Source organism: Pempheris klunzingeri, chromosome 19 (genome assembly GCF_042242105.1).
Source record: "Pempheris klunzingeri isolate RE-2024b chromosome 19, fPemKlu1.hap1, whole genome shotgun sequence".
NCBI lineage: Eukaryota > Metazoa > Chordata > Actinopteri > Acropomatiformes > Pempheridae > Pempheris > Pempheris klunzingeri.
In genome coordinates this window covers 14,309,002-14,335,376 of record NC_092030.1, presented here as the reverse complement: position 1 = coordinate 14,335,376, position 26,375 = coordinate 14,309,002, and the positions used below count along the sequence as shown (strand labels likewise).

Below are 26,375 nucleotides of genomic sequence, written 5' to 3'. Positions count from 1 at the left end.
GCCGATTTAAAGGTAATAAAAAATCAATTTTGTTGTTATACTACGTCATGAAGTTGTTTTGAAAGGCAGTTTAGTAATTTTTAAATGTCCCCTTCTTCACAGCGTTCTTGTGTATGAAGTTTGCGCTTTTGATGCACTATACCGTTTCCTATGAACACGGAAGCTTTATTTTGAAAATACATTGAGGGTAATAAACGTAATCTGTAAAATGGAAGCTGCACGCAGCGTTGGAGGGCCCTCGCACCTTCGTGCACGTTGGTTTGGGCGACGGCTTCATCCCGTTGCCGGACACTGTTTGATGACTGTTCGGCTCTGAAGACATGTAGATGCCAATTTAGAACCATAGTCATAGCGCCACCTAGTGGCGGGAGGAAGTGCATGTTTTATTCTCAGACGTCTCTCTCTCAGCAGGTTAACCACAGCCACCTCAAATTTGGTCCAAACATTCCCAAGACGTGGATGATGCTCACTTATGAAGCTTTTGAGGTTTCGTCAAAAGCTGTCACCATGGCGACGCCGTGTCCACCATGAAACAGGAAATTGTTGTATCTGCAGTGTACATTATGCAATCTGTTCCAAACTTGTCATGATTAATAGGACTGACATCTACATGCCAGTTAGTGACCACAGTCATTGCGCCACTTTTGTACAGTGATGCTGGTTACTTAGATCATAGCATGCATTTAAGAGTGGTTTCGAAGTCTAGAAGGGTTTTGAATTGTGACAACTTCAAATGACGTTATGTCCATTTGTGACAAAATGATTTGACCCTTCTCAGATTGTTTCTTTTCTGTATGAAAAACATGGAAACAGTCAGTGTTTTTTAAAAAATGTTGCTTGACACAAGCCTGAAACCATTTCCCCATAATTTCTGCTTTCACAAGAATCTGATGCATGATTTTAATATGACAAAGTGAGAATACAGAATCAACAGTACATTTAAGAAATCACAACTGCTTTATTTCTTTTCTTTCAATAAGCTTTTTTTTTTTTTTTAACAAGGGAGAATAATGACCAAATATCTGAAAGGATAAAGATCAGGTAGGATAAATAGAATGCTGGATCAGCTGTAGAAAGCACTGGTCCTTTGACAAAATGAAATATGCATCTTAAAAGTACAAAAAAAAAAGTCAGGGTAACATTTTGGTGCGGGTACAATGATGAGAAGCATCAAGATCTTTTGCAGTAAGGGATGAGAGGCAAAACACTCCAAGCCCAATAAACCTATCAACAAGTGAAAGCAGTCCATTCTGAGAACACAGTGACCTTTTCAACGTTAAATTCTTTATAGTGCCACAATATCCAAAATGAAATGTGGGTTTAAGCCTCCCCTCGCTGACAAGGCTCGACTGTACAGTTAAGTATGCATATACATATATACCAGTGAAACACTGTCATAAAGATAAATCGCAACATTTTGTAGTGTCCTGGAGCGTTATGGTAAGCAGTAACATTTAACCAGTTATGACGTTGGCATTCTGAGTTCAAAATGAGTGTGCATTACGAAAAAAAAAAAAAATTAAGTAAATGATTCCAACAGCTTCACATTTTCAAATAGAACAAACACTTTAAAAGTCCTTCGTAGTCCACTGGAACTGCAGTGCTCACAGAAAAAAGCTTAAGCAAAAATTGTATTTTAATCCAACAAGCGATGTTAAACGCCCCTCATTTGTGATCTTTAGCTTCAAACAGAAAAAAAAAAAATAATGTTATTTGGACCCTGATTGTGATCATAGTTAGGCTGCATTTATTGCTAGTGCCACCTCAAAGAGCAGATGCTTAATAATCAAATGGTGATGAGTCTGTTTCTTCAGATTTCCCCACAGCCCTGTCAAGTGGGATTTTAACGGAATTTGAGAGAAAAGTCTTTCAAGAGCATAAGAAAAAAAAAAATAAAAAGCAAAACATCCCAGGTTGAGGGGTGTCAAAATCATCACTTACATCACATGTTCATAAACAGACAATTTGATTAATTACAACCCAAACAAAGCGGTAAGAGAGCAAACATTTCAATCAGCTATTTTGGGGGATCTTTTACAGCAATTGTGAATGCAGCCCCCCCCAAATATGTAACTTCACAATGAGGCCAAAAAAAAAAAAAAAAAGTTGTTGCCAGCTTGGTTGTTCAAAATCCACACAGTCGATGGCAGCACTATGAATGCTGAGTCCAGGTACAGTCTTTGTGAAATGTTGCAAGGTTCTATGAAGGAGTCCTGCCAGTTTACACATGTTGAGCAGATCACATGCACACGCTGTCTCAATGCAAGTGAAGTTCCCATGGAAGCAACATGATTTTGGTAAAATGTCCACCTTTATGTTTCCATTTAGATACAGAGGAGAGCAAGCAACTGAATGTAAAAGCAAAAGAGAGAGTTTTAAGAAAAAGAAATCATTTCTATCAATCTAAGCAGTTTCGCCGCAGTTCACGGGCCAGGTGAAGTACCCCAGAAGATGCATTTCTGGGGCGACGCACTTGACTTCTGCCATATTGACATGCAATGATGTCCACAAAATTGAAGAATTTCTTCTGGGTTAACAAAAGAAGTCCTTTACCAAGAGGACGACTGGGTGATGATGACTTCAACAGTTTATTTACCAGCAAAAATGTTAATGAAGAATGAAAAAGTGCCCCACTGCATTGCAAATTTGTTTTAAAAAAATGAACAGACTTTGCTTCTCATAGTGAGTTGTATCAAGTGTCTGCATGGTCTTAAGGGCTACAGTCCATAAACAGGGAGTAAATACAGTTTGGCAAAGTGGTATGAAAAACTAACCATCTGTCTGAGTTGGCCACTTTTCTTTTCCCCACCTTGGAGAGAAACACAAAACAAATATCTTTTCTGTTTACCAATCTCCCCTTAAAAGTGACTAATAATAAATTAAAGAGGACCTTGAAGAAATCTGCTTAAAAGACTGTTTGTGTCTATGTATATATTTATATATATTTATATATCTCTATATGTGGTGTGAAATAATAGTGTCCAGTTCTGACAGTTCACAAGGAGTAATTCATGATGATTTCTGCATGCCCCTTGTCTCAGTGCCTTGGGATAAGGTGGGTCTTAAAAGGCTCAGACATTGGTCAAGAGGCTTGTGTTGGCAGGCTGGGTGGTGATGAGGATTTTAAGGTCCATTGTTATGCCTTGCCCTCCTCTACTTTGACAGCCTGGGGTTTGATGGCTCCAGTGCGTGCTGGTTTGGCTTGCCCTGTGGAGGGTAGGGGCTCCTGGAGTTTGCTGGTCATGCCCCCGGATGGTGTCTTGCCTTCTCCCACCGCCTTGCGCACTTCCCGCATGGTTTTATTCTGCACAAAGAAAAGGCAGGGTTACTAAGAACTACAGCGGGGCCTGGCAAACCATACATGAATATATTAACACTTGTTTGGATAGTCCAAGTCTGATGCTCAGCTATCGGGTTCAAAGAAAAAAAGTCATCACTTTTAACAATTTTCTCGATCAACAGTTTCTGACTATTGTAATCAAGTTAATTCATGCATTTCCCTGAAATTCAGTGTTGGCAATTACTTATTGTTCACTATACTAGTTCAGTTTTTGTAACAGTGTCACACAGTGATCCATGACACCACACCATGTTGATATTCCACTAACACCACAAACTCTAAAGTAATAATGATAGGTCTACTTTCTGATCCCATTTTAAGCCTAAACCATTTCTATCCGTAAGCATCATGCTGATTACCTGCTGACTACTTTTCACCATAGACTGTATACAACAAGTGGACGTAGCCACAGTGACGGCGCCCATTGGTTGGTGGACTGCCCATTTTGAAGGGTTTGGCTTTATGGGCGTTGCCATCTTGGTTTTTGAGCCAGAAGTGACATTCATTCCACGAAGACCATTTTTGAGTGCTTCGTCACATGGTAGTCCCACCCCTAAGTATACCTTGCTTTATGGCCTTTTTCACTTTAAAATTATTGACAAAACGAACATGAAGAAGTGAAGAAGACTTGAAACTAGCCACCAAGACCATAAAATCAATAGGAAAATGTTTGATGTGTTAAAGCAAGTGAGAAGACTTCCATACAATCTGACTTCTTTTGTTGGTCATTAGAAAGAATGCAGGTGTAATGCACCTCTGCATTGGCTTCACTTCTCAGCCCTGCAGCCACGCCTACTTCTTTTATACAGTCTATGATTGTCACTAACTACATTTTTGAAACATTTCCATGAGCACAGTACAGTTTAGTATATGAACACATTACTAGTATAAACAGAACAGATTTATGCTAACCCAGGTATGGTCTTAGAGCACTGTAAAAACATCTTATCAAGACTTCTGATATGCTTATTATAACTGTACACTTAAAGTCAAAGGCACATGCTAAAAAATACATCTAGGTAGTAATGCAAATAGATAAAAGAAAATGGATTAAATCAAATTACCTATATTTACAGTGGGTGGCTCACCTTCATGCCATCCTCTGGCCCTTTAATGGGGGGCTCGGGGGCAGAGGGAGGGGTAGAGTGGGGAGGGTCGCGGCCAGGGTTGGGATAAGGGGGGGAGCGGATGATGACAGGCTTATTGACCTGCATGACTGGTCTCTGGATGGGATTGGGGAAAGGGCCTGTGGTGGGGGGCCGCATGTGCATCACCATGCTGCCCTGAGCAGGTGGGACCTGTTGGTCGCCAGAGAGGAGGAGGGGGGAGCGGGAAAGTAGATGACGGGGTAGGAAATAAATGAAAGCAAAAAGAATTAGCATACCAGTATTGAATTTCTTAAAAGCATTTTCAGACTTGGTCCAAATATTTGAGTTCAGTCATAAGTGTGTTTCTTTAATCACATATCAGTGCATCAAATACAAATCTAGTTTTGTATTCCAGCGGTTCATAATGATGGTTGATGATGGTGATGCTTATGTGGAGGCATTTAACCAATCATGTTATTAAATCTAATTTTTGAGAGTGAGCCTTGGGCAGTCATGTCACATTTATCACAACAGTTGTGAAACACATCTGAACATATATATTAGAATATTAAATACCTGTTGAGTAAAATGTGTAGGCAGAGGGCCGACGGGCCCCCCAGGACCAGAGGGCTTCCCGCTAGGGCTGGCTGACCCAGGCCTGATGAGGAGAGGGGGGAAAAGAAAATAATGATCCATTTTGAAATATGTGCATTCGCAATAAACCATATCTTGCTAAGCAAAGACGCATATGCAGTGTTCAAAATGGTTCACATCTATTTGTGCGAGTCATTTGCACTCACCTGTAGGACCCTCCAGATAGGCCTGGGGAATGATTGGGCTTCTCAGAGAACTGGAATCCTTTCATTTCCATCTGAGAGGCCTGATAATAAGACAATGAAAGAGACACATTGTCAATACATTACACAATTACACTTCCATCACTGCACTCCTGTCTGAACAGAACAGTTTTTGATTGAGCAACATGAGATAAGTAAGTCACACCTCTCGGCCGCCAGTCATGACAGCAGTCTGGGAGCCAGGTGGCAGCATTCGGCGTGGGGCACCAACTGACAGGTTCTGTCCCTGCTGCAGCTGGATGGACTGTGGGAGGATGAGATGTTGCTGAGCTGAGCCGTAGCGCAGCTGAGAGCCAGGTAGAGGCATGGTCACCTGGTAAAAACAAGGATTATAGTTTAAAGGTCACACAACACGATAGTGGTCTGACTTAATTTAATAAATCCCTCTGAAATCTCACAAGCATCAAGAGAAATATAGTATTATGAGCTGTTATGAAAGAGGCTTCAGCAGCCCACTCACCTGGATGAGCTGAGAGTCCATTAGCTGGGAAGAACCCATGCCAGGCCCCTGGTTCATCTGGCTGTCATAGACTAGCTGCTGGCTGCCATTCAGAGGCTGATAGTGTGAGCCTGACTGTGGTTTGACCATGTCTGAGGGCTGCATGCCAGGGAATGCCGAATAGGGCCCCTTGAGAGGGGCTCCACCTGACAACACCAAGGGGCTGGGCTGTGACAGGTTGGGGTGCATGTAAACCTGGGACCTGAAAGGAGGAAGACAAAGCAGGGCAGCAGAATGAGTGAAAAGAAAACAAACTGCACAGTAGTGACACATGCATGAAATAGATAATATGACTGAAGTGCAGTGAAGTGAAGTGGTGCAAATCCAATGGAGAATTTCAGGTGGCAGTACCTGAAGGGGGGAATAGAGTTGAACATCTCTTGGGACTGAGAGACGGGTAGACCTCCCCGAAGCCCCAACTGAGCCTGAGCCTGAAGAGATGTGTGTAAAGAGATGGGAATCTGCTGGGCTGCGGCTGCCTGAATGGATGAACAAATGTAACATAATGACAATTCTGCCGTTACACAAAAAAAACAAAACAAAAAAAAAACACCTGTCTGCGTGTATCTACCTGTTGGTAGGTCTGCTGTTGGGTCATGGTGGGAGGTACGAGGCGTGGCTGGCTAGGAAAGACATGACCATCCAAGTACAATGGGGGAATATGATTACCTACAGAGAGGACAGGAACCAGCTCGTTTAGATCTCCTCAAAGATTAAGCTCTCATCAAACAGAGAAAATGAACTGCAATTTTACCTTGCATGGACATGGAAGGTGCTACTGATGCCACAGGCATCGGAGGCATGGAAACTCCTCCAAAAGAACTGTAGCTGACACCACTGGATGAGCCAACGCTGCAGGGAGGCTGAACAGCTGAAGCACCACCACCAGGAGACCCCTGCTCAGGGAGGGACTGGGAGTTCTCCCATGCCTTGCGTGCTGATTCCATCTGAGCAAAAAGAAGCGTTTAACATTGATGTGCCTGTTTGAATAACACAGTGAGTTTTGCCTTCATGTTCCCACTACATTTCCCTTTACAAGAAAGGGTTGCACAAACACCATACACACCATTATTCAACATTTGTTATGTGTGTGAAAAGATATAGCTCTATGTACACGGGATTGCAATTCAAATACCTTGAGAGTGAGGTCAGCACTGGGAAAGGAGATGGGGTTGAGGTTAATGCCAGGTTGCAGATGGTTGGAACGCAGCATGGGGATACTCTGATTGAGAGCAGTCTGTTTGAAAACAAACACAAGTTCATGATCAATCAGTTGCAAATCACCATCTCGTTTTTAAGCCATTATCGTCAATGTATTACTGATTTTAGTGTATTTGGCTCACCACAAGCATTTACAAGACACCACAAAAGTGCAGATATAATCACTCACATTGGTGGTAAGTGCGTCCTGAAGCTTGTTGACAGGATTAGACACGGGCACTGGGGTCGAACCCGGTGGCAGGCTGAAATCAGAGTCTTTGGCACTGACACCAAACTCAATAGGAGGCACAGGCAGCACAGTGTCCACATGGAGATCCACACCATTTACTGGTGTAATGGGGCCACCTTCCAGCCGATCAACACCTTCTGAGCCTTTGCGGTGCTTGAGGGACCGCTCATTTCCGATGGGCCCTGGCTTGTGCTGCTCTTTACTCTGCTCTGGACCAGCATCAGAATCCTTGTCGAGAAGGAAAGGCATCTGTTTTATTTTTCAAAGTAATTTAATACTGTTGAAACATATTTGTTGTTAGTCAATAACGAGCCAAAGAAGAAAAATTCCAAATTATGGATTAAGAAATGTTGGAGGTTTCACTGAGCAACTGCATTGTACTACCTCAGAGTTGGGCTCGCTCCCAGTGTAAGACACCTGTTTCGTCCATGAGTCACCCCCTGAAGACTGCACTGAAAGAGCTAAAAGAGACAAATGAATGCCATTAGTCAAGAATGCAAACCATTTGCTTCTTTTCAAACAATTTCCATTCAATAATTGCCTAAAACCAAACGTTTGTATTAGACATACTTCTGCCTTGAAAAACAAAATTTAATTTTTTTTTTAACATTTTACAAGGAATGCCCATTTTAAATGATCATTTTCCAAAACATGCCTTCTTTGTGGCTGTTTTGATCTCAATAAACTATTAGAAGAGTATATACTAAACCTACCACAAACTATTACGTCCCTAATAATAAATAAAAGGTTAAGAAATGTCAAACATTGTCTCAGTTTAGCAGTAAAGCAATGCTGACAAGTAACATCAAAATACTATATTTGGCTATGTATAGTAATCAAGCAAATATACAAAACAATTTCAAGTTATTATATTACATCTGTAAGGTTATTGATTTTTGGCAGAAACGAAAGCTTGAACAAAGAATTGACACAAAGTTGGGTCTGTCTATTACCTGAGCTGTTGGTCTCCCAGATTTCAGTTCCCAAGTTGTTAGAAGAAAGTGCTTCCTCAGGTTGCTCCATGCTCATGCTTCCCTGTTTTTTGGCAAAGCGTGGTGGTATCTTAGATGTGATGGCCCTGTTCTTCACTGGCACCTAATAAAGGCAACAATGAGGAAGCATCTTTAACCTCAGACTTTTTGGTTATCTTCTGCGCGATTACTGAGCATGTGGGCTGAGCATATGTTAACTTACAGCGGCTCCCTGGTCCTTCCTCCTCCTCTCATCTTCCTGTGGGCGCCTTTGCTTTTTGGACAAGGCATCCTGGTATCCATCTTGAGTTGAAACTGGTCCCCCTGCATCTCCCTCAACTACAACAAGAACATGTGGTCAAAACAAAAGCATCTGTAGATACGTAGGAACTGTAGTGCTAAACATTATCTGCATTTCTATTGAGTCAGTACTGCTGGATTTTTTCCCAGTAAAGACGGGCAACAGTTAATTTTTAAGCGCATTTCAGTCAGCATATAAATTTCTATCAAAAAAAAAAAAAAAGACTCACTTGGGTAGCTGCTCAGCTCATACTGGGACAGAGGTTCAGCTATGTCTGTCTTGACAGGTCCTTGCTTCAGCTCCATGTCCAATTTCTTCCCAGAGGGCTCATTCAGCTCCCTCTCCTCGGGCTGCTCTAGGCTGTAGACTGGGCCAGACTCATCAGGGGGCCTGCTGAAAATAGGAAAGGGGAGACCGGAGAGGTTTAAGTGTGTGTTTTGAGAACTGCTAAAACATCAAAATGAAAATGAAATGGTGATAAAACAAAACAAAATTCTGAGAATCTTGTGGTCAATGCAAGTCTCATTTTGGACAGTTGTCAAATTGGCAGTTAAAAATAAATAACCAAATCTATTTTTCAGTTAGCCAATTGAGTTCAACAGTTGTTCAACACTTCCTTAAACAATAGAGCAGAATGGAGGATGTTCCAAAGAAGAGACCACCTACAGGCTAGTGATGTTCAGATCAATTATGGTCAAGTGATACAAAGTTGTTGGTAAAAAAAATATAAATGGTAGTGATGTAAGTACATATCAAAACATCACGATAACAAAACGCCTCGATGCCATTATGGGCCTGTGAAATCTATCTGGTATTACTCATTACATGCCTACACATGTGTCGAACAGAAATTCTACAGTACAGTTTTACCCAAAATGTTTTGTCAGTGCAATTGTTGTCTGTCAGCTGTAGCGTGCGAGTCGACTGAGCTCGGTTAGTAACAGCAAAAATGGATCAATAAATAGAATCAAACTGTATGCTGTTCATTGTTCAAATGAAGTCGAATATGTCTGTGGAAACACTTCAAACGGCATTTACAACAGCATCACTGTTAAAAAAAAAGTGGAATAAGACAAAAACTGGAAGACAAGTACTTCTCCCCAGTGTTCACGCAACCCCTTTCTACATATTCTGACTTTGTAAATAATAACTAATGTTATGAATGTGTTTATCACTGCAAAAATGCAACCATATGTACCATACTCTATTGTAGCATTAAGCATATGGTGAAAATCCTCGAGTTCCACTACAACATGCCCTCACATGGCATGCAAGCTTCTGTTATGGCACAAAGACCGACATCCATGGAAAAATGCGGCCATGTTTTGAAATGGAGCATCTGCAGTTTAATTCCATACTCAATTTGTTATGACCCACTAAAGTTACAAACAATACGACATGAATATATCCCTATTTCTGTCATCTTTGCGCCATTGTGACTAAGTTTAAGTATACAGTGTATACAGCTTGAGTCTACACTTACAAAAACACCAAGAGGACCAAAGGTTGTACAAAAAAGTAAAATTTAATTACCCATGTAATCTAAAGATTACATGGGTAATAGGTTTAGGATAGGATATGGTAAGGCCAGACCACTTGTTGGGGATCTGGACTCTACTAAGTGCATTTTTCTGTTTTCTTTTAATATCATGATGTTGTAATATCATATCATGAGTTTTTGGTATCGTTACTTCCATGGGAACTGGAATGTAACAACATAGGAGACACACGGTGTTGTTGGTTTCTATGCAACTATAATAATCAGACCTGAAACAAGGCACTAAAGACTTAATAGAATTCCCGAGCACATTTTGAGGCTTCATTCCCAGTATAAAGACATATGGATAAATAATTGTATAACTTACTATTACTACTAACTCAGAGTTTGTTCTATCATTCTCCTCACCTCTTACAAGAAGTCCCTCCATTCTGCCAACTGTCAGTTCTGTTAGAGGACGTGGGGGGATTATCAGGTGTGCGCACCATCTTGCTTGCTTCCAGCAGTGATGGCTCTCCTTTCCTGTTCTGCCGTTCCACCAGTGGTCTCTGGCTGGAGAAACTTCTCTTGCAAAGCTCCCTCTTTTCGCCAGAGGGTGGTTCACCATGTCCAGAGTCTGAGGGAATCTCACCATGTCCCTGTGTAGCTGCGCCTCCACTACCACCTCGCTTCTCCCTCCAGTCACCAAAGTCGCTGTTTTCTGATCCAGTCTCCCATTCCTCTGCCTGACCATGTTGGCTAGAGCGTCCACCAGAATAATGACCACTGGGCCAGTTGTCTTCTCCACTGCCTTTGGGGCGACTAGGCCAGGGGTTAGCAAAGTCTCCATTTATGTACTCATCACTTGTCCATTGGTTCGAGCCAGGTTCCCGTTCTTGTCGTAGACGACGGAAGCGTGGAGGCTTGTCTTGACGTGGTGGACGCCGTCTCCTTAACATCTGCCTGTCAGGGTTGTCATTGTCAAAGTAGTATTCTCCATCACGCTCCTCTGTGCCATTTTCCACGAAGGAGCCAGTGAATTTAGGGGGATACTTGAGAGCCTCGCGCTCAACAGGAGGTCTGCGGGTGTAAGTAGTCTCAGTTCCAGCACCATAACCATTTTCTTGCATGGAGCAACCACTGCTACTAAACTGTGGCCCACGACCTCTCCATGTAGAAATGTCCCTGGATCCTCCAAAGCTTCGACTGTAACTTCCAGTGGTATTCAGTCTAGGAGGCAGCATGCGACCTCCAAAGCCCCGGTTGGACTTGGGCTTTTCTCTGGAATCTGGGGCCACCTGGTCATCTGTGTACACCTTGTTTGATCTCCAAGAGTCTCTATCAGCTTTACGAACTTCTCCTGATTCTGTATAACCCTCTCCATTTTCAGATCCCTTCTGGCGGCGCCTCTTAGGCAGTTCCTCATATTCAGAGGCTTCACTTAAGGTCTCACTGACATTTCGCCTCCGGGGCTTGCCCCTCTGGAACTCCTCGACCTTGACAAGGTCCCTAGGTGGTGCTCGGCCTCTGCTTGAGCGCTGAGCACCGCTACTGTTGTTGTTATTGTTATAAGCCCCTCGGAGATTGTCTCCTCCTCTGCCACCACGGGTTCCACCTCTAGAGCTAAATTCCCTAAAGCCTCGGCCACGGCCTCGACCTGTTCCCCTAATTGCACCAAAGGCCTGTTCTTCATCAATGAAGATCCAGTTATTGCGCCGTGGTGCATGCTCTCGGTTTTCCTGGCCATCTCTAGGTGACTGGCTCTTGCCACTGTCCCAGGTGCTCTCCTTGGGAGAGTCATCACTGTGGGTGCTCAGAGGCCTGTCTGTTTTGGTTGGAGCTGGTGACTGACGCTGTCTCTCTTCAGGTTGTTTCTCAACAACAGGTGAGGCTGAACGTCTGCTGCTGACAGGCTGGTTATCTTTCTTCAAGTCATAAACATTAGTAAGGACTTCTTTCTCCAGACGATAAGGGACAGTCTTCTCCTCAGGCTCAGGTTTAGGCTTCTCATTCTCCTTGTCCTCCACTTTGAGAGCCTTGAGAACTGGTTTCTTGATGGGCCCAGTTCTGCGAGTCAAGGTGCGACCACTGGTTTCAGATGGCTGGCCGACACTACTACTGGAACTGGAACTGGGTTCAGACCACTGGCTTTGAGCATTGACTCCATCTTGTTTCTGGCCTCCATCTCGTTTCCAATTGTCCTTGGAGCCATCTAAGGCCTCATCATGAGATTCAGAGCTGTCTTTCAGATGCTTGTCTCTTGAGTCTTGTCTTGGGTAATCAATATCTGCATGATTCTGGGAGTGATTCTGAGCAGTGGTCTGCAAGCCTTGGTCATGGTGTTGGTGTTCTCTGTCTGGGCCTCGGCTCTGGTAGGTATGATGAGGGAGATCATCTTGAGGGTGAGTCAAGCACTCATTGGCCCTCTCTTCATAGGAGTCCTGTTGGGAGCAAGCCATGTCACTTCTGTGGAAAAAAGAAGATACAAATAAGATGAAAAGTGACAAAAACAGACACTAAACTGGGTTTTACTGAGTAACACCTGTTGCAAGGCAAGTATTTTAATTAAAATACAAGAGAATGCCCTAATTAAAGAACTAACCTGTCCTCTGGCTGGCCACTGTCTGAGTTTTCATGCTGTCTCTGGTAAGGTGGAGTGAAGCTGCGCAAAGGGTAGCCATCTTGGTTCCACATAGGGTAAGGCTCAGTGGAAGGTGCTCTTCTTTCCTGGTGCATGCTGGGGTGGCATCCCTCATCGGAACCAGGGCTGTTCAGGTGGTCTTGATGCATCATGGGTTTCATCATTCCTGCTGAAAACAATCAGTGTTCAAATTGGAGTTTTTCCATGATACAAAGGTATACAGTAATTTTCTCGTTTTAGTGCTCACCTGAAGAGTGGACAGCACCAGGGTAGTAGTCTACAGGAGATCGTCCTTGAGCCATGCGGGGATCCATGAAAGGTGGCATCATCATCCAGCGGGGATCAAACCCAAGGACATGTGGGGGATAGTATCCCCGCTGGGTGTGGCTTGAGCCAGACGGGGCAGGGTGACCCGACTGCTGCCAGTGCTGCATCTTGTATACTTGTTCCTGTGTAACGTATGCAATAAACATACTTGTAAGAGATGGTGGGGAAAATATAGTCTCTGCTCTGTGTAAAAATGCCTTCCAGAGTTCAGCTGAATTCTATTGTATACATGTGAGTGTTATTTTGAAAAAATGTGAACCAATCTTTCAGTTTCCCCAGAATCCCATCCACAATTGAACACAAACTGCTCTTAATGAGATTAATTATTTATAGACAAAAAAATGGTTTGAGGTTAGTGTAATTTCCCATGTTTCTCTCATGCATGGTCATGCCGTGATCATTATCACAACAGCTCTCTGTACATGGGAAATTATCAACTAATCTCGCAGAAGGCCTTTTTCACAACAGAAATTTTGACTTGTCATAGTAGGAAAACTACAGGTGTTACCATTCATATTAAAATTATTCTGTTCTATTGATTTGTCCCAGGAAGCTGCAACTGTGTGACAGTAAGCCAAAGCAGCTAAATTGAATTCTGCCATCATCAAAACGTAACTTCAGTATTTTTAAACCTATGTGAAATTGTGAAATCTGGAAATTTAGCAAATCCATCCTCTACAGATTGTATTTCCTGTTCTTCTTACATGATAAAATGTTTTTAAAAAAAGCTCAAAAAGACTCTTAGAAGAATTAACAAAGGACAATCCAATCAAAAATAAACAGGCTAACACCCTTCACAAGCTTTGCTGTTTTTCATGTTTTTATGACAGCAACCTTTAAAAAACAAAATCCCTGCTTCTGTGAACTCTTGAACGATCTCTATTCACAAAGCAGCCACTAATCATACAATGACACATTAGTCGGAGATTAGGACTTTATGGGTCAGCAGAGGCATCTGCTGGTGCTCACCTGCTGCTGGTGATGCTGTGGCTGCTTTTGAAAGCGGGGTGGGATGGGTTTGGATGGATGACGTCCACTGTAGTCTCCCGAGGGGGAGGAGGGCTCCTGGCCATCATCCTCACTGCCACGGTAGTTAGAGAAGCCAGGTTCCTCGCGGTAACTATGACCAGGAGAAGTGTCTGGGGGACATTCACTTCCATCTGGAAACCACATGATCACAAAACATGCTTAGAGTTGTTGTGGCTGCTGTTGTTATTAGTCACACGCACACAAAATGTAATTGCAGTTTTTTACCTTTTGTGTTGTACTGCCAGTTCTCATGGAGGCCCTTACTCTGTTCCCTGGTTGGGGACAGTGGAACATCTTTGCCCTCTCCTTCTTTCTGACCCTCCTCTGTCCTTGATGTCTGTCTTTCAGTCTTTCCAAACTTCTCATCCAGCTTTTTGAGTTTTTCAGCGCAGGCAGCCAGTCGTTCCTCACGGGCACGCCTCTCTTCCTCCTCCCTTCGCCTCCGGGCCCTCTCAACAGCCTCTGACAGCTCAGGTGACACATACTTTGCCCTAACGGGAGCCTGAGTCAGATTGTGGCGCTGGTGATCTTCCTGGTCTGCCAGTGGCTCACCTTGGTTTTTCTGCTGGGCCTAGAGATGGAAGAGAGGCAGTTCAACGTGAAAGCCATACTTTACCCCAGCATTGACATTTCAGGTAACAAATAAAAAAAATAAAAAAAACATAGCCCAATGAAAACATGGGGAAAATGGGAAGCAACCATGGTCCCATGCCAGATTTACACTCTGAGAATAACTGGGCTTTAAGGATTCCCTATATCAGTTTGTCTGCTAAGTTCACCCACTGACATTGAGAATTTCAGAGACGTGTTAATTAACAGAAATTATTAAATATGTAGACCTAAGTGCGCAACTGGACATGTAGTTTATTTTATGGAATTTATGTACGATTATTCACATTAACAGTGGCCAAAAACAAAAGTATAATCTGTGTTTCCATTATGTCTGCCACATCCTAAAAGTAGTCAGACACAAATCTCCATGGTTACTGCAAGGTCATCTCTCCCAATTCACAACAGTCTCACTTGAGGGCATGTGAAGGCACACTGCTATTCAGATGCTCTGAAGTGTTGCCTTATCCCCCACAGTCAGAGGGATTAAAGAACAAAAAAGTGCTTTTCTGTGGGTGGATCATAATCAGTTAATCTTAGATAAGTAATCTCAAAAGGGGACGATGAAAGTGGAAAAACACAGTAGAGTGTGTATTCACCAGGGCTTCCGTAGGGAGATATCTGCCGTTGGTCTTCCTGGGAGGCTCGTGGTGGTGATGTTGGTAAGAATAACTCTCCTCAGGGCCCTCCTGGGGGTAAGGCGCCTCACCTGAGCTAAGAGAGGACTGGCAGTCACGCTGGTTCTCTCTCTCCCATTCAGCCCTAAAAAGTAACAAATCAAAATTAAACCAGGAACCTTTTAAATGACGACAACAAACAAAAGTGTGAGCTTATTCTAGGCAATAAGCAGCTTTGACGAAAGATCTCACCACATCTTGTTTTTATCACCATGGTCGTCTTCGTCATCACTGAACTTGAGCTTCTCACTATAATCAACTTCCTCATGGAGTCCTGAAAAACAATAAGCTAACAGTCAGCAGGAGTGCTGTGGGATGGGATGTTTGAGCATTGGGAATAGCCATTAGTATCCCATCAGCATATTCTCAGCTAGTTAACCAGTGAACAGCCACACTCCAGTGTCCATAGAATGGAGTGAAATAAGCACCGCAGGCTAACTAAGGTTGAGACTGCAAAGCTGCACAATTATCTGTCAGACTGTGATAAATGAAATGCTTTTCTTGAAAGTTTTGCCTTGAAGTCTGAGTATGCTTGGGTGACTAAACTGTCTGATAAAACAAAGCGCTCAAAAGAGAAATTAAAGCAATATTTTTCTGTCTCAATGAGCAGGTCAACAAGCCGTTTCCTGAGCAAGTACGTCAATGCATCCTACTTGGGGCTAGGAGGCAGGTGAACAAGTCTAAGAAATACTGACCAGCCCATCCATCCTCACAGTCATTGTCAAGCTCATCCAGATCCTTCAAGTCCTCTGGATTAATGATGGCTGGGCGTTGCGGTCTGTCACCAGGCCTGCGGATGGGCTGAGAAGTGAGTCGAGGTGGAGCACGGACAAAACGGTTCTCTCGTTTCACATCACCACTGGAATCAGAGGAGGTAAAAACATTAATCGGCAAATGCCATGTGATCAGGAAGTTCTCAATCAAACGGTTTATTCAATGGATAACTGCTATCACATTGTGAATGTACTTACTTGATAAGTTCAGGTTTTGCGTAGCTCTGTCTAAAAGTGGGTTTGCTCTCAAATCGGGCTGGGGTTGCAACAGTGGTAGGAACATGCTCTGTACCTGGGGCTTCGCGAGTCTCTTTAGAGCACATCTGAAAACAACAAAATGAAACAATGTGTTCACAGGAGAAATACTATGAGCCACAATAAGAGTTTGAGTGGTTTCTGGATGTAGACTGTCTTTGAAGCTTTTTTACAAACAATGGCCTAAAAAGGAGTCATATAGTACTTACAAATGCAGGCAACATGTCATGATAGACAGCAGTTGAAGTGTGGTGAAGCTGGTACTGCAGGGCAGTAGGGACGGTTGTTCTGCGGACAGGCTGGGCGGGTCGCAGGGAAGGCTCCTTGGGGTCAAGGACTGGTGACTGAGCCGTCACTACACTAGAAGAGGTTGTGCTGGTGGCAGAGGGGGGGTGAGATGGGGCTGGAGGGGTGCCAGTCTCACCCAGGGCAGTGATCTTACCCTCAGGATCTGCTGGCAGGCCGAGGGTCAGGGACGAGGGTTGAAGGTTCCTGCCACCACCTTCCCTCCAGCTCGTTACATCTTGAAGTGGGGGGAGGGAGAGACAGCAATGCACTAATTCTATGTGGAATAATTTGCACAAATAACTCGTGAAATTCAGAGTAATACCAGACTGTTTGTAACCTCATCTTACACTGCTAAGTCAATCAATGCCAGCTATTCTGTCTCTGCCCCTAGGGCCAATTGCCAAACACAGGTGTGGTGTCAGTAAGAAATATGTGAGCATGTCTGCTGTGGCTTTCTATGTGTGTGAAAACAAAACATCAGTAAGTATATGACCTCAGTAAATGCACAGCATTGGTTATAGACACACTGGGTAAACTCCTCTTTTCACTATGTTGAATTTTGTTCTTTTTGTTTAGCTATTAATGTGTTTCAATAGTAGCATTACCTGTTGCCAATTCAATAACTTCCTTTACACCAGACTTTATTTTTCAATGAGACTGCCAGCCAATTCCTGAGAGTTGAGACTTACTCTGGGGGCGGAGGCTTGGTCCGGGCCCATACGACGGATCGAAGCCGCTTCTTTCCTTGCCAGCCCTGTCCTGTTCTCCAGCTGCCTTCAGCGTGGGAAATTCCTCGTGAGAGAAGGGCTGAAGTCGGTTTGAGGCCCTTGAACCTGATATTGTCATTGAAAGGAGTTCCAGAATTGAATGAAGGCTGTTTGTCTGACTTGTGCAAACAGATTTGTACTAATTGGTTGAGACTTGTGAAGGTCACAAACAAAAAAGCATTACATTTACCATTAGCATGTCATCTGATTTTAGGCACACCCCACTCTCAATAAATATATCAGATGACTCACCATCTTGCTCTACTGCCTTTCCATTTAGCTGGGCCCATTGCTTTGGTCCACCTGTGTTTGTGTTCTGTGGAAATGACGAAAACCAAGGTCACAGTCTATTAGATGCATTAGGTCTCTCTGACCTTTGAGACATTGAATGGATCTTTTTTTCCTGAGTCTGCATATGAACTATTTTCCTCGCCTAACTAGTATATAGTAAGCAGCAACAGTTTCTCTTAGGTATATTAAGATTAAGCCGCAACTTTTAAAATGATGTCATAATTACGCGACAGACTGTGGTTAAAGCGTTTAGCTGCCAACTCCATCCTGACCTTTTCTCCATCCTAGCCACACTACAACAGAACAGAGACTACAACAGGAAAGATGACTGGGTGTCATCCTCTCTGTAAATGTGCATCCACCTAGCAGACCATTTTGTTTTGCTAAAAAGGTGCTGCTCACAAACTGATAATGTTAAAACACACTGAGAATGTGTGATACTTGCCAAAATGTGACACAGATTATTAAAGCTAGGAAAAAAAATTGAATATATTTATTGAAATCTGCACTAGATACACAGTTGTGTACTAAGGAGTGCTAGTCTGGGATCAAATAAAAGAAGTTTAAACACAATCTTCTGATGGTAAAAATCGGAACAGAATGTCCCAGATTGATCATAACCATAGCTACACATACACACCTCCTGGTTGGCTACCGGTGAGGGCTTCTGAAGATTGGAGACAGATTTCTGTAAAGCCGGCTGTGGCTGCAACTCCGGCAGCTGTGGTATTAATGCAATAGAACTACAAATAAGAGCAAAGAAAGAGACAACTGTTAGTTTTGTGAAATGAAGTCAAAGCGGGCACAGGCACTATGACTTGATACAAGGCAAGAGTACAGAGGACTGGATTTCTGAGCAGGTGTAAAGACAACAGCTATCTCATATAATAAAGCGACAGCTTTGCGACAACAGCTCACTGTTGATGTAGGTCTCTTAGAGTGCACCTCTCCATTACACCCAGAGTACTTATCTTGTTTTCTTTCAATGCTTGATATTCAGTTTACTTTTCTTCATCTTTATGATTGAAATGTATTAACTCCAAAGGCTGTCGGTGTAAATACTACAAATTAATATAAGAATTTATCTGAACGCCATTATAAGGATTAGATAAGTAGGTAGTTTTCAGTGTTTCCCCCTTACCTCTTTTGATCGGGTTGTTCCTGCTTGTTCGCCCATCCTGTACCGTCTTTAGGCACAATAATCACGTTGGGATCGTTTCCTTTGTTTTCAGACTTCAAGCTCGGCAGGTGAGCAGGTGGGGGCATACGCCGGGCTGTGGCCACTTTGCCAAGACTCTGTAAGCCATGTCGCGGAACTACTGGGGGACAAAACACAGGTAGATAGAGCAAGGTTAGTGAGATTAACAAAATTTATTGAAAATAGACAACAGAGATGTGAAATAATGTATTGAGGAGAGAAATTCACCATACCTGTGTTTTTCTGAGTTTCTATTGATTTTCCCTTGTACTTGTCAAATAGGCTGAGTGAGGAATACTTGCTTTTCCCATCCTTGGACTTGGTTATTTGCCCCAAACGATCGGACATTGCGATGTAATGTCATCGAGTATGGAAATTTTTCTTTGCGCCTCTTCCCAGTGCCTTCTGATTCTACAAAAGGAGAAGATATTTCCATCTTAAGTATAGACCTCATTGTGGGGAAAAAACATGGTTGGAGGCTGGATTGCTAAAATATGACAAGAAACCACATTTTAAAATTCTGTTTGTGAATATGCAGAAAAGATGTGAACAGGAATATAGTTTACTAAATATTGTTTAGATAAGTTTTTTGTCGTATTGAAACAAGATGTGTGGCCTGCCTGCTTTTGCACACCTTATGTTTCAGTTACTACTGTTTACCAGGGAAATATTAAAGAGGAAAACAGTTGACAACTAGCTCTGTGACTTATTGAGAGGCCCGGACATGCTGACGTTTAGTTTTCGTCAACCATTTTCAAGGTTTTGCGTACCACAAACAAAGCTCCACTTGCCTGAGAGGAAAATAAATCACGACCAAGCCTCATAAAATTGAAAATATTTGTATGGCTGCTCAACTATGACTCACAACTGATTGTTTGAAAGGTTTATTCTGACATGTTGCACTGAATACTTCCTCCTTTGCATAACATGTTTGTATGATTATGGCCCAGTACACTTTAAGGCCTCACACACCAAATAGGAGTCTGCTGTTTGACACTGCTGGGCCACTGTTAAGCATATGTAGCCAACCCTCACCCACAGTTTGAGCTCATGTGTAGCACTGATGGGTAGAGTTAGCTCTGATCTTTAGAGATCTATCTATTCTTCCACAATCTAAACATGGTCTGAAAATACATATTACCAGTGCAAAGCAAAACTTTACAATGCCAGTTCCAACTCTTAAATTCAGGCATACTGTGTCTGCTGTGAGTATGTAAAGTGACTTTAATCAGATTCACAGTGACGCAAGTATGGTTGGATAGTTGGCTTTGACTGTCTCTCTGTGATGTTTATTTTAAATTTAAACACAAGGTGACGAGTTATTTCCTCACACCAGTGCAGTCTGTACATGCATGTTGGTGGTCAGATGGGCGCTGTGTATAGTTTGCTGTGTACAGGTGTTCATGCGCAATTTTACAACAAAAGACATGAGCCAATGTGAGGTGACACATCAGTCTCCCTTTGTCGGTGCCAGTCCTTCCGTATATATCAGGGCCCTTGGCCACACAGTGATCATGGGCATTTCCACAGTGACCCCAGCAACGTCACTGCTGTACCAACAACCACTTGCACCATGTTGGTTCTGACTTGGCTTGGAAAGGGTATCATAACCACATGTAAAAATACCTTTTCGTGTTCAGAAAAATAGTGTGATAAAGAAAACAAAAAGGGGATTTATATCTGCTGCCGCACTTCACTTCAACTTCAGATTTGGTTTACTCAAAATACTCAGCTGAGGGATGAGATGCCAACACTTCCAACTTGTCTAAGACATGCAAGAGGCACGATTTCTTGTCCAAGATTATTGGAATTTTAAGCAAATATATACCTTGCAAACACTAAGTTGCTGTGAGCAGCTATGATCAAAACTAATGCAGCAGATGTCCTGTGTCCATAGTAGAGGTACTCAAGTACATTTGAAAAAGATCCTTCCTTCGCAGTTTATTTTTTTTTGCATTGCACTGTATGTGTGATAGAAAATAGTTCAGGAGTATGTACATTACTTCTGAGTTTTTCTAATACATTTATGCCATGCTTTGACACAATGAAAAACATTTTGCACCGCATTACTGGGTCTCATCTGTAGATGACTTGAAACCTTTACTCCAACTATCTGTGCGGCTGGATTCCACAAAGAGTAGCGGGGAAAATGTGGTTTGACATAATTCTTTTTAATGGCCACACTCATTTGATATGTTTGACACTTTAATTAAACCAAAAATAAGAACAAATCGTCAAGTTCTTGTTGACAGGAAGTAAGCGTCATGATGTTGCCATGCCAAGAATTCCTTCTCTTTCCTGGCTGAAACTCCATTTCCATCTATTCTTCCCTGAGCCAGATTATGCTTTTATAAGCCGTGTGCTTCTCCATAGTTCACAGACAAAATCATCAAGTAAGAAAAGTACCTAGTAAGAATATGCCTGCAAACACCATGTGGTGCAGCAAATACAACTATAACTTCTAACACCACCATCTACAGATGCAGCTAAACAAAATTAAGCAAGAGTGATACAGTGTTAATATAGAATAGAAATATAATGGCAATCCATTGATGTTAACCAGCTGGACTCTTATTTAAAACTAAAGGAAACAGATTTGTTTTGGCCAGGGTGAGATATTTAAAATTAGGAGGAATTTTCTGATTTGTTTGCTTCACACACACACAAAATCTGCCACAAGTCAAGTAAAGACAGCAAAGATTTATAAGCAACTGCAATAACACAAGATCTCCCAAATTATCATCAAGAAACCGAATTCATTTTTATCTGATTTGATGAAGACAGTCAAATCAGATGTCTGTACACCCCAGGGTGTTTTATTTTTCCCAATTTAATGTTGTGATACAGAGCCATGCATGTTGTTAATGATGAAGATTTTTGTGATGGCTTCGTGCACTCACACTTCAATAGTTACTGCTTCACACATGTAGCAAAACAATATATGTGATTATGTGAGTTAATTTTGTCCAGGGCGCGGATGTTTTGAATATTTTATACACAAATCTGCGCAAATAATTATCGTCATTTAGGCCGAATTGCAGACAATCCACTACGTGCCGGAGGCCGCTCGGTTCGAGCTCCGCAAAGGCGTTTTACCGGGATTTCTACGGAAAAATATCCGTCCCATCAAGGTCGACATAGTCAAGTCATATACAGATCGTGCCAGGCCATTTCCTTATACTTTGATTTCAGAAAAAAACTCGAATTTCTACAAGGTCCATCAGATCACATATTTAACGTTAGCTAGCCTCACGCTATGTCAGATATGAAGCTAACGGTATGACAGCTAACGTTATCCATTTCTGGACTTTGTTTAACTGCATTTTAAACGTCATTTCCACGTGACAACTACACGAAAATAGCACAAGTACAAAAATCACATACACTGGCTATGACTTCAACGCATTTTTTCCAACCGCAGAATAACGTCTGACCTCTCTAACGACAGTTGTAGGTGTCGCTATCTCACTGAAAGCTAATGCTAACACCAGCACATGAAACTGACACCAGCCAGTTGGCTGCACGAAAACAAAAACACAATTCAGTCCCACTAATTGGTAAGAAAAACCAAAAAACGGTATTGGTCAATCTACCAGATTGTAAAGGCTACCCAACATTACCTTAAACTGTAACATAAAAACACAAACGTGAAGAGGGACCCATGGTTTAAGTTAGATGCTAGCCATCAATACTAATTTATGCTAGCTGGAAGCTAAAGATAAAATAGCTATGTAAACATCAAGTCCTAGTGGCCAAGGTCCTGTGCAGCTGTATATCAGTCAGCAAAAGAATTTGATGATTCGGGTAAATTTTCTGCCATTCTGTGTGTTCAAGCTAGCACCCACAGAAAAACACAACCAATTGCGCTTTCTTAGCATTGGCTAGCTTCGGTAGTCGCAGCTTGTTCGAAAACCAGCGAAAAGGCGAAGCAGTCTAGTGGTCCAAATACAACCTTGACAGGCCGGGGGGGTTTCAGTGCAGTAGAGCTTCACATTATAAGACACGCTGTTTTATGGAAATCAGTGTCAAACACTCCACTGACATTTTCTGCATTTCGGGTGTTAGAGAAACGGTCGGGCGACAGGGATGAGAATGTAGGACAAGGCGATTAAAAATGGCTGCTGCACAGAACAAAGCAACAATAAAACTAGGCGGCGGAGAAGACGAGCAAAACCGGAGATTTGAAACAACCATCCGCATCCATAACTCACCGATTCAATGACTTAGTGTATCTTCTGATCAGTGACTGTGATATATTTCCACAAAATGTTGTCTAATCAAGGGATGGATAGCGATTGTAAAGCCCAATCTTCCTAGGTTGAACCGATCGCAGTGTTGTTGCTGGGGTCCTACCCGGCCTCAAAATGAACAGGGTTGTGTGTAGGCTGGATCGGCTCGGAGGAGAGCGTCATGCGTCACCAAACGACGTCGACGGGGGAAACACGGGCGCCCCCTGCTGGCTAAGTTACGCACCTACAGAAACAAGATCACAAACTGCAGCAAATGTCAACGCAATAAAACTAAAAATATAGTCTGACATCACACTCATAATGCATTTAATTAATATAATACTATAGGTAAGTATAAGTAAAAATTTGATTAAATGTAATATATATATGTGTGTGTGTGTGTGTGTGTGTGTGTGTGTGTGTGTATATATATATATATATATATAAATGTTGCACTGCAATGTTCCACAAAGTTCAGTAAATGACACAAAACATTTTACACATAACAAAGTAGTTGATCAGAATGAGCAAACACATCTTTTGTTTGCTAGATAACTGGCTTGCCCTCATTATACTCTGCTTTGGTTTTACGTGGGGCTGCTTGATTCAACAGTGTTTTGAATCTACAGAAATATGACCAAAAAAAAACAACTAGCTTTTCATTTATCTTCTCATTTCCTCAATGACTCAGCCTGTGCTCCTGACAGCCAGGCAACACTGAGGTGTGCTCCAGCCTCTTCCTTTAGAGGGAGCACTTGTCTCACTTTTCTTCAAACACTGTTCCAAAAGCTGCAAATGTCTCCCACTGATCCACCAGCGACTCTACGATTTTTTTGTCGACACAAAGTCAGTAATGTTGGTGTTTCTCAAGCAGAAAAAGTGTAAAAAATATTTGCAGCATGGATGTGTATTAAAACAGTTTGACAGTGAGCCTATGGAATATATGTTTCTCATCTCCCACTAACCACATAATTCGCTCCACCACTCAGCCCCAAATATATATTTTTTTCCCATCCTACTGATGGTACATTCTTTATAGCATACCCACATAGAGGTCAGTGGAAAGTTGTGTGTGGTGTCTAATGACTCCTCTATCTATCGTTTACATATCTCGGAGCGTGACGCAAACAAGCATAAAGACACAGCAGTAGGATGTGTGGTGTCTGGTAGCCCATGTTTGTGGACCCTGCTGAAACAAGCCTCCAAGCACGACCAGCGCTTACTCACACGGATATTTTGGGTTCATGCCTTGCTGGGTTGCAGAGGCCTTGATTTTGAAAATAAAGCACTTTGGTGATGTTGCTCATGTTTTGCTAGGAAGAGTGAATAAATCTGTACTAATTCAACTTGAGTAACCCCACGGTGTCAAGTCAAGTCAGGCTACTGTCTCTTTTTGCAAATACACCCTCGCTCTTTTTGTGCTGGTAAGAAGTGTGATGGGGGTACATGACAAACAATCATCCTCTGGGAACCGTGAACATTCACAGCAAGTTTAAAGGAATTCTTTCCATTATTTCTCAAATTGTGCAACAAGTTGACAGAGTTTGACCCTGCTCCCTCTCCTCCACACCTGCTCATAGCATAGAGCATATGAAAGGTTCTTATTTAGACCACGTGTCTGTCTTGCCTGCCCTATTCGCTGTTCCTGTCTCTGCTATTCTACACTGTTTGACCAATTTTTTTTTTTTCTTTTCAAAGAATGAAGAGACATTTGGTCCAAATTTGTTTCAGATGTCTGACACATAAGATCGTTAGCATAAGAGATGAAGATTCTTAGCCTCTGGCTGTCCCTGCCAGAGAGTATTTTTAAAGCAGTTTCTGTTCCTGCTATGTGAACTGTTTGAGAGCACACACCATTGCGCTGGTGTCGTTTCCTGTCAGGTTTTTCTGCTGTAAGCCTGGTGTGACGGGAAACCAGTGTCAAAGGCTGTGAAGACACAAAGCCTTTGACACTCAGAAATATTCAGCATCAGTGCATGAATGTTTGCTCTCTCAGTCAGCTAAAATGATGCTAACGCAGTTAATAGGCAAGACTGAAACACTATCTGGTGATAACAAACTACTTGAGCCTAATGTCAAGTGAGGCTGTGCTTTGTGCACTGCACAGAGGACTCTTTTAGTGATCTAGTTGCACTGGAACTGCTAAGATGTAATGGTGAGTTTTGCATTTATTAAATTCAAATATAGTGACAAAAATAATTAAAAGTCCCATACTATACAAAATGCACTTTTTAATGTCTTCTAAAGGTACATGTGTGTCCCTGGTGTGCCTAAAGGCTGACAAACAATGAATAAAGACCATCACCCTCTCTTCTTCTCCTGCTCCATCTTTCAGTAAATGTGTGTGAAAACGATCTGTTTAGATTTGGCCCCCCCTTTATGTTGTCATAAAGTCATGTGACCCCCTCCAGCTTGTCAGCAGGCGCCGACTGTCCCCACCCACTGAAAACCTCCTGAATCCACCTCCCTGTCCACCATTGTTTGCGGCGGATTCACGAACGTCATTCATCACATTGTGTTTCGCGGTGTTCTCTTCATTCAAGCTGGCAACGCAGATTCACGCAGAGCCTTGTGCCGTTAATGAACAGATGCACAGCAGCACCACACGCCCACACTTTCGAGCATTACCCAAACTTTTCCCGCTGAAAATGAGTGTAAACACAAACAATTTGGAGTATTACTGTTCCTGTTATCACTGAGTGTCCACACATGAACGTAATAAAAGACAAAGGCATCTACATCGTACTGACAGTCCACCTTGTTTTATTCATGAAATGGAAAAACTGAGTAAAAACACGATACACCGATCCCTGTGCATGACAAAGCAAACCAATATACACAAAACTGTATTTACACGGCAAACCACTGCGCTGAAATAAGGTCCATGAAGAATGTTCAGAAAAATGTATTACTTGTTCAAAACTGGTGTTTCAAATACATTTTTACTTCATATGCCAACATTCTCACGCACACGCACACACACACACACACACACACACACACACGCACAATCACTGGCTCATGTGAAGGCTGCAGCGGAGAGAAATACAGGTAATAAAAAAAGATTTCAACTTATTGAAACATAAATGGCACGTTGAAAGAACTCATATGTTGACCCCCATAAGAAAAATATTAAATTCTGAGCAAGTGTGACATTTGTTTTTGCACAAGCAGCAAAATTCAGAAGCATCAAAAATAGGTTCGTATTTGATAAACATACAGTAAAAAGAACAGAATCCAATCAGAAATATACAAACATATTAGTCATGCCAATTAGGAACAATGTGAAATCCCCCCCCCCCCGAACA

The 26,375-nt window shown here is 42.4% G+C and overlaps 1 protein-coding gene and 1 long non-coding RNA gene across 4 annotated transcripts; both read right to left on the bottom strand.

Annotated features, from left to right (window-relative positions):
* Positions 1-958: 958 nt before the first annotated feature.
* prrc2b (proline-rich coiled-coil 2B) lies at positions 959-23,183 on the bottom strand. 3 transcript variants are annotated; one of them, XM_070850082.1, is made up of 31 exons: positions 23,050-23,183; positions 19,072-19,249; positions 18,782-18,959; positions 18,281-18,383; positions 17,602-17,665; positions 17,272-17,415; positions 16,504-16,817; positions 16,238-16,362; positions 15,962-16,125; positions 15,459-15,540; positions 15,189-15,351; positions 14,206-14,551; positions 13,921-14,111; positions 12,872-13,073; positions 12,586-12,793; positions 10,413-12,449; positions 8,736-8,899; positions 8,429-8,544; positions 8,188-8,329; positions 7,619-7,695; positions 7,175-7,462; positions 6,920-7,021; positions 6,539-6,731; positions 6,356-6,453; positions 6,136-6,263; positions 5,746-5,986; positions 5,431-5,598; positions 5,229-5,308; positions 5,005-5,086; positions 4,429-4,638; positions 959-3,304 (listed from the first exon to the last, which is right to left on the bottom strand). In XM_070850082.1, exons 2-31 carry the CDS (start codon positions 19,184-19,186, stop codon positions 3,137-3,139), a joined length of 6,693 nt encoding a protein of 2,230 aa, XP_070706183.1. In that variant the 5' UTR covers positions 19,187-19,249; positions 23,050-23,183; the 3' UTR covers positions 959-3,136. The 3 variants fall into 3 exon arrangements, with proteins under 3 accessions (XP_070706183.1, XP_070706185.1, XP_070706186.1); XM_070850084.1 differs by having other exon boundaries at positions 12,586-12,790; XM_070850085.1 differs by lacking the exon at positions 959-3,304 and having other exon boundaries at positions 4,405-4,638.
* A 2,630-nt stretch (positions 23,184-25,813) lies between these two features.
* On the bottom strand, positions 25,814-26,374 carry LOC139218505 (uncharacterized). Its single transcript, XR_011585677.1, has 2 exons — positions 25,991-26,374; positions 25,814-25,932 (listed from the first exon to the last, which is right to left on the bottom strand). It is a non-coding gene; the product is annotated as an uncharacterized lncRNA (long non-coding RNA).
* Between the last annotated feature and the right edge of the window lies 1 nt (position 26,375).

Bases quoted from the DNA above. Each gene is read 5' to 3' on its own strand.
- prrc2b (XM_070850082.1), bottom strand. From the start codon at position 19,186: ATGTCCGATCGTTTGGGGCAAATAACCAAGTCCAAGGATGGGAAAAGC. The intron at 12,450-12,585 runs GTTAGTTCTTTA...TTTTTTCCACAG, and splicing joins AGTGGCCAGCCAGAGGACAG to AAGTGACATGGCTTGCTCCC. The intron at 8,900-10,412 runs GTGAGGAGAATG...TCCTATTTTCAG, and splicing joins GGAGGGACTTCTTGTAAGAG to CAGGCCCCCTGATGAGTCTG.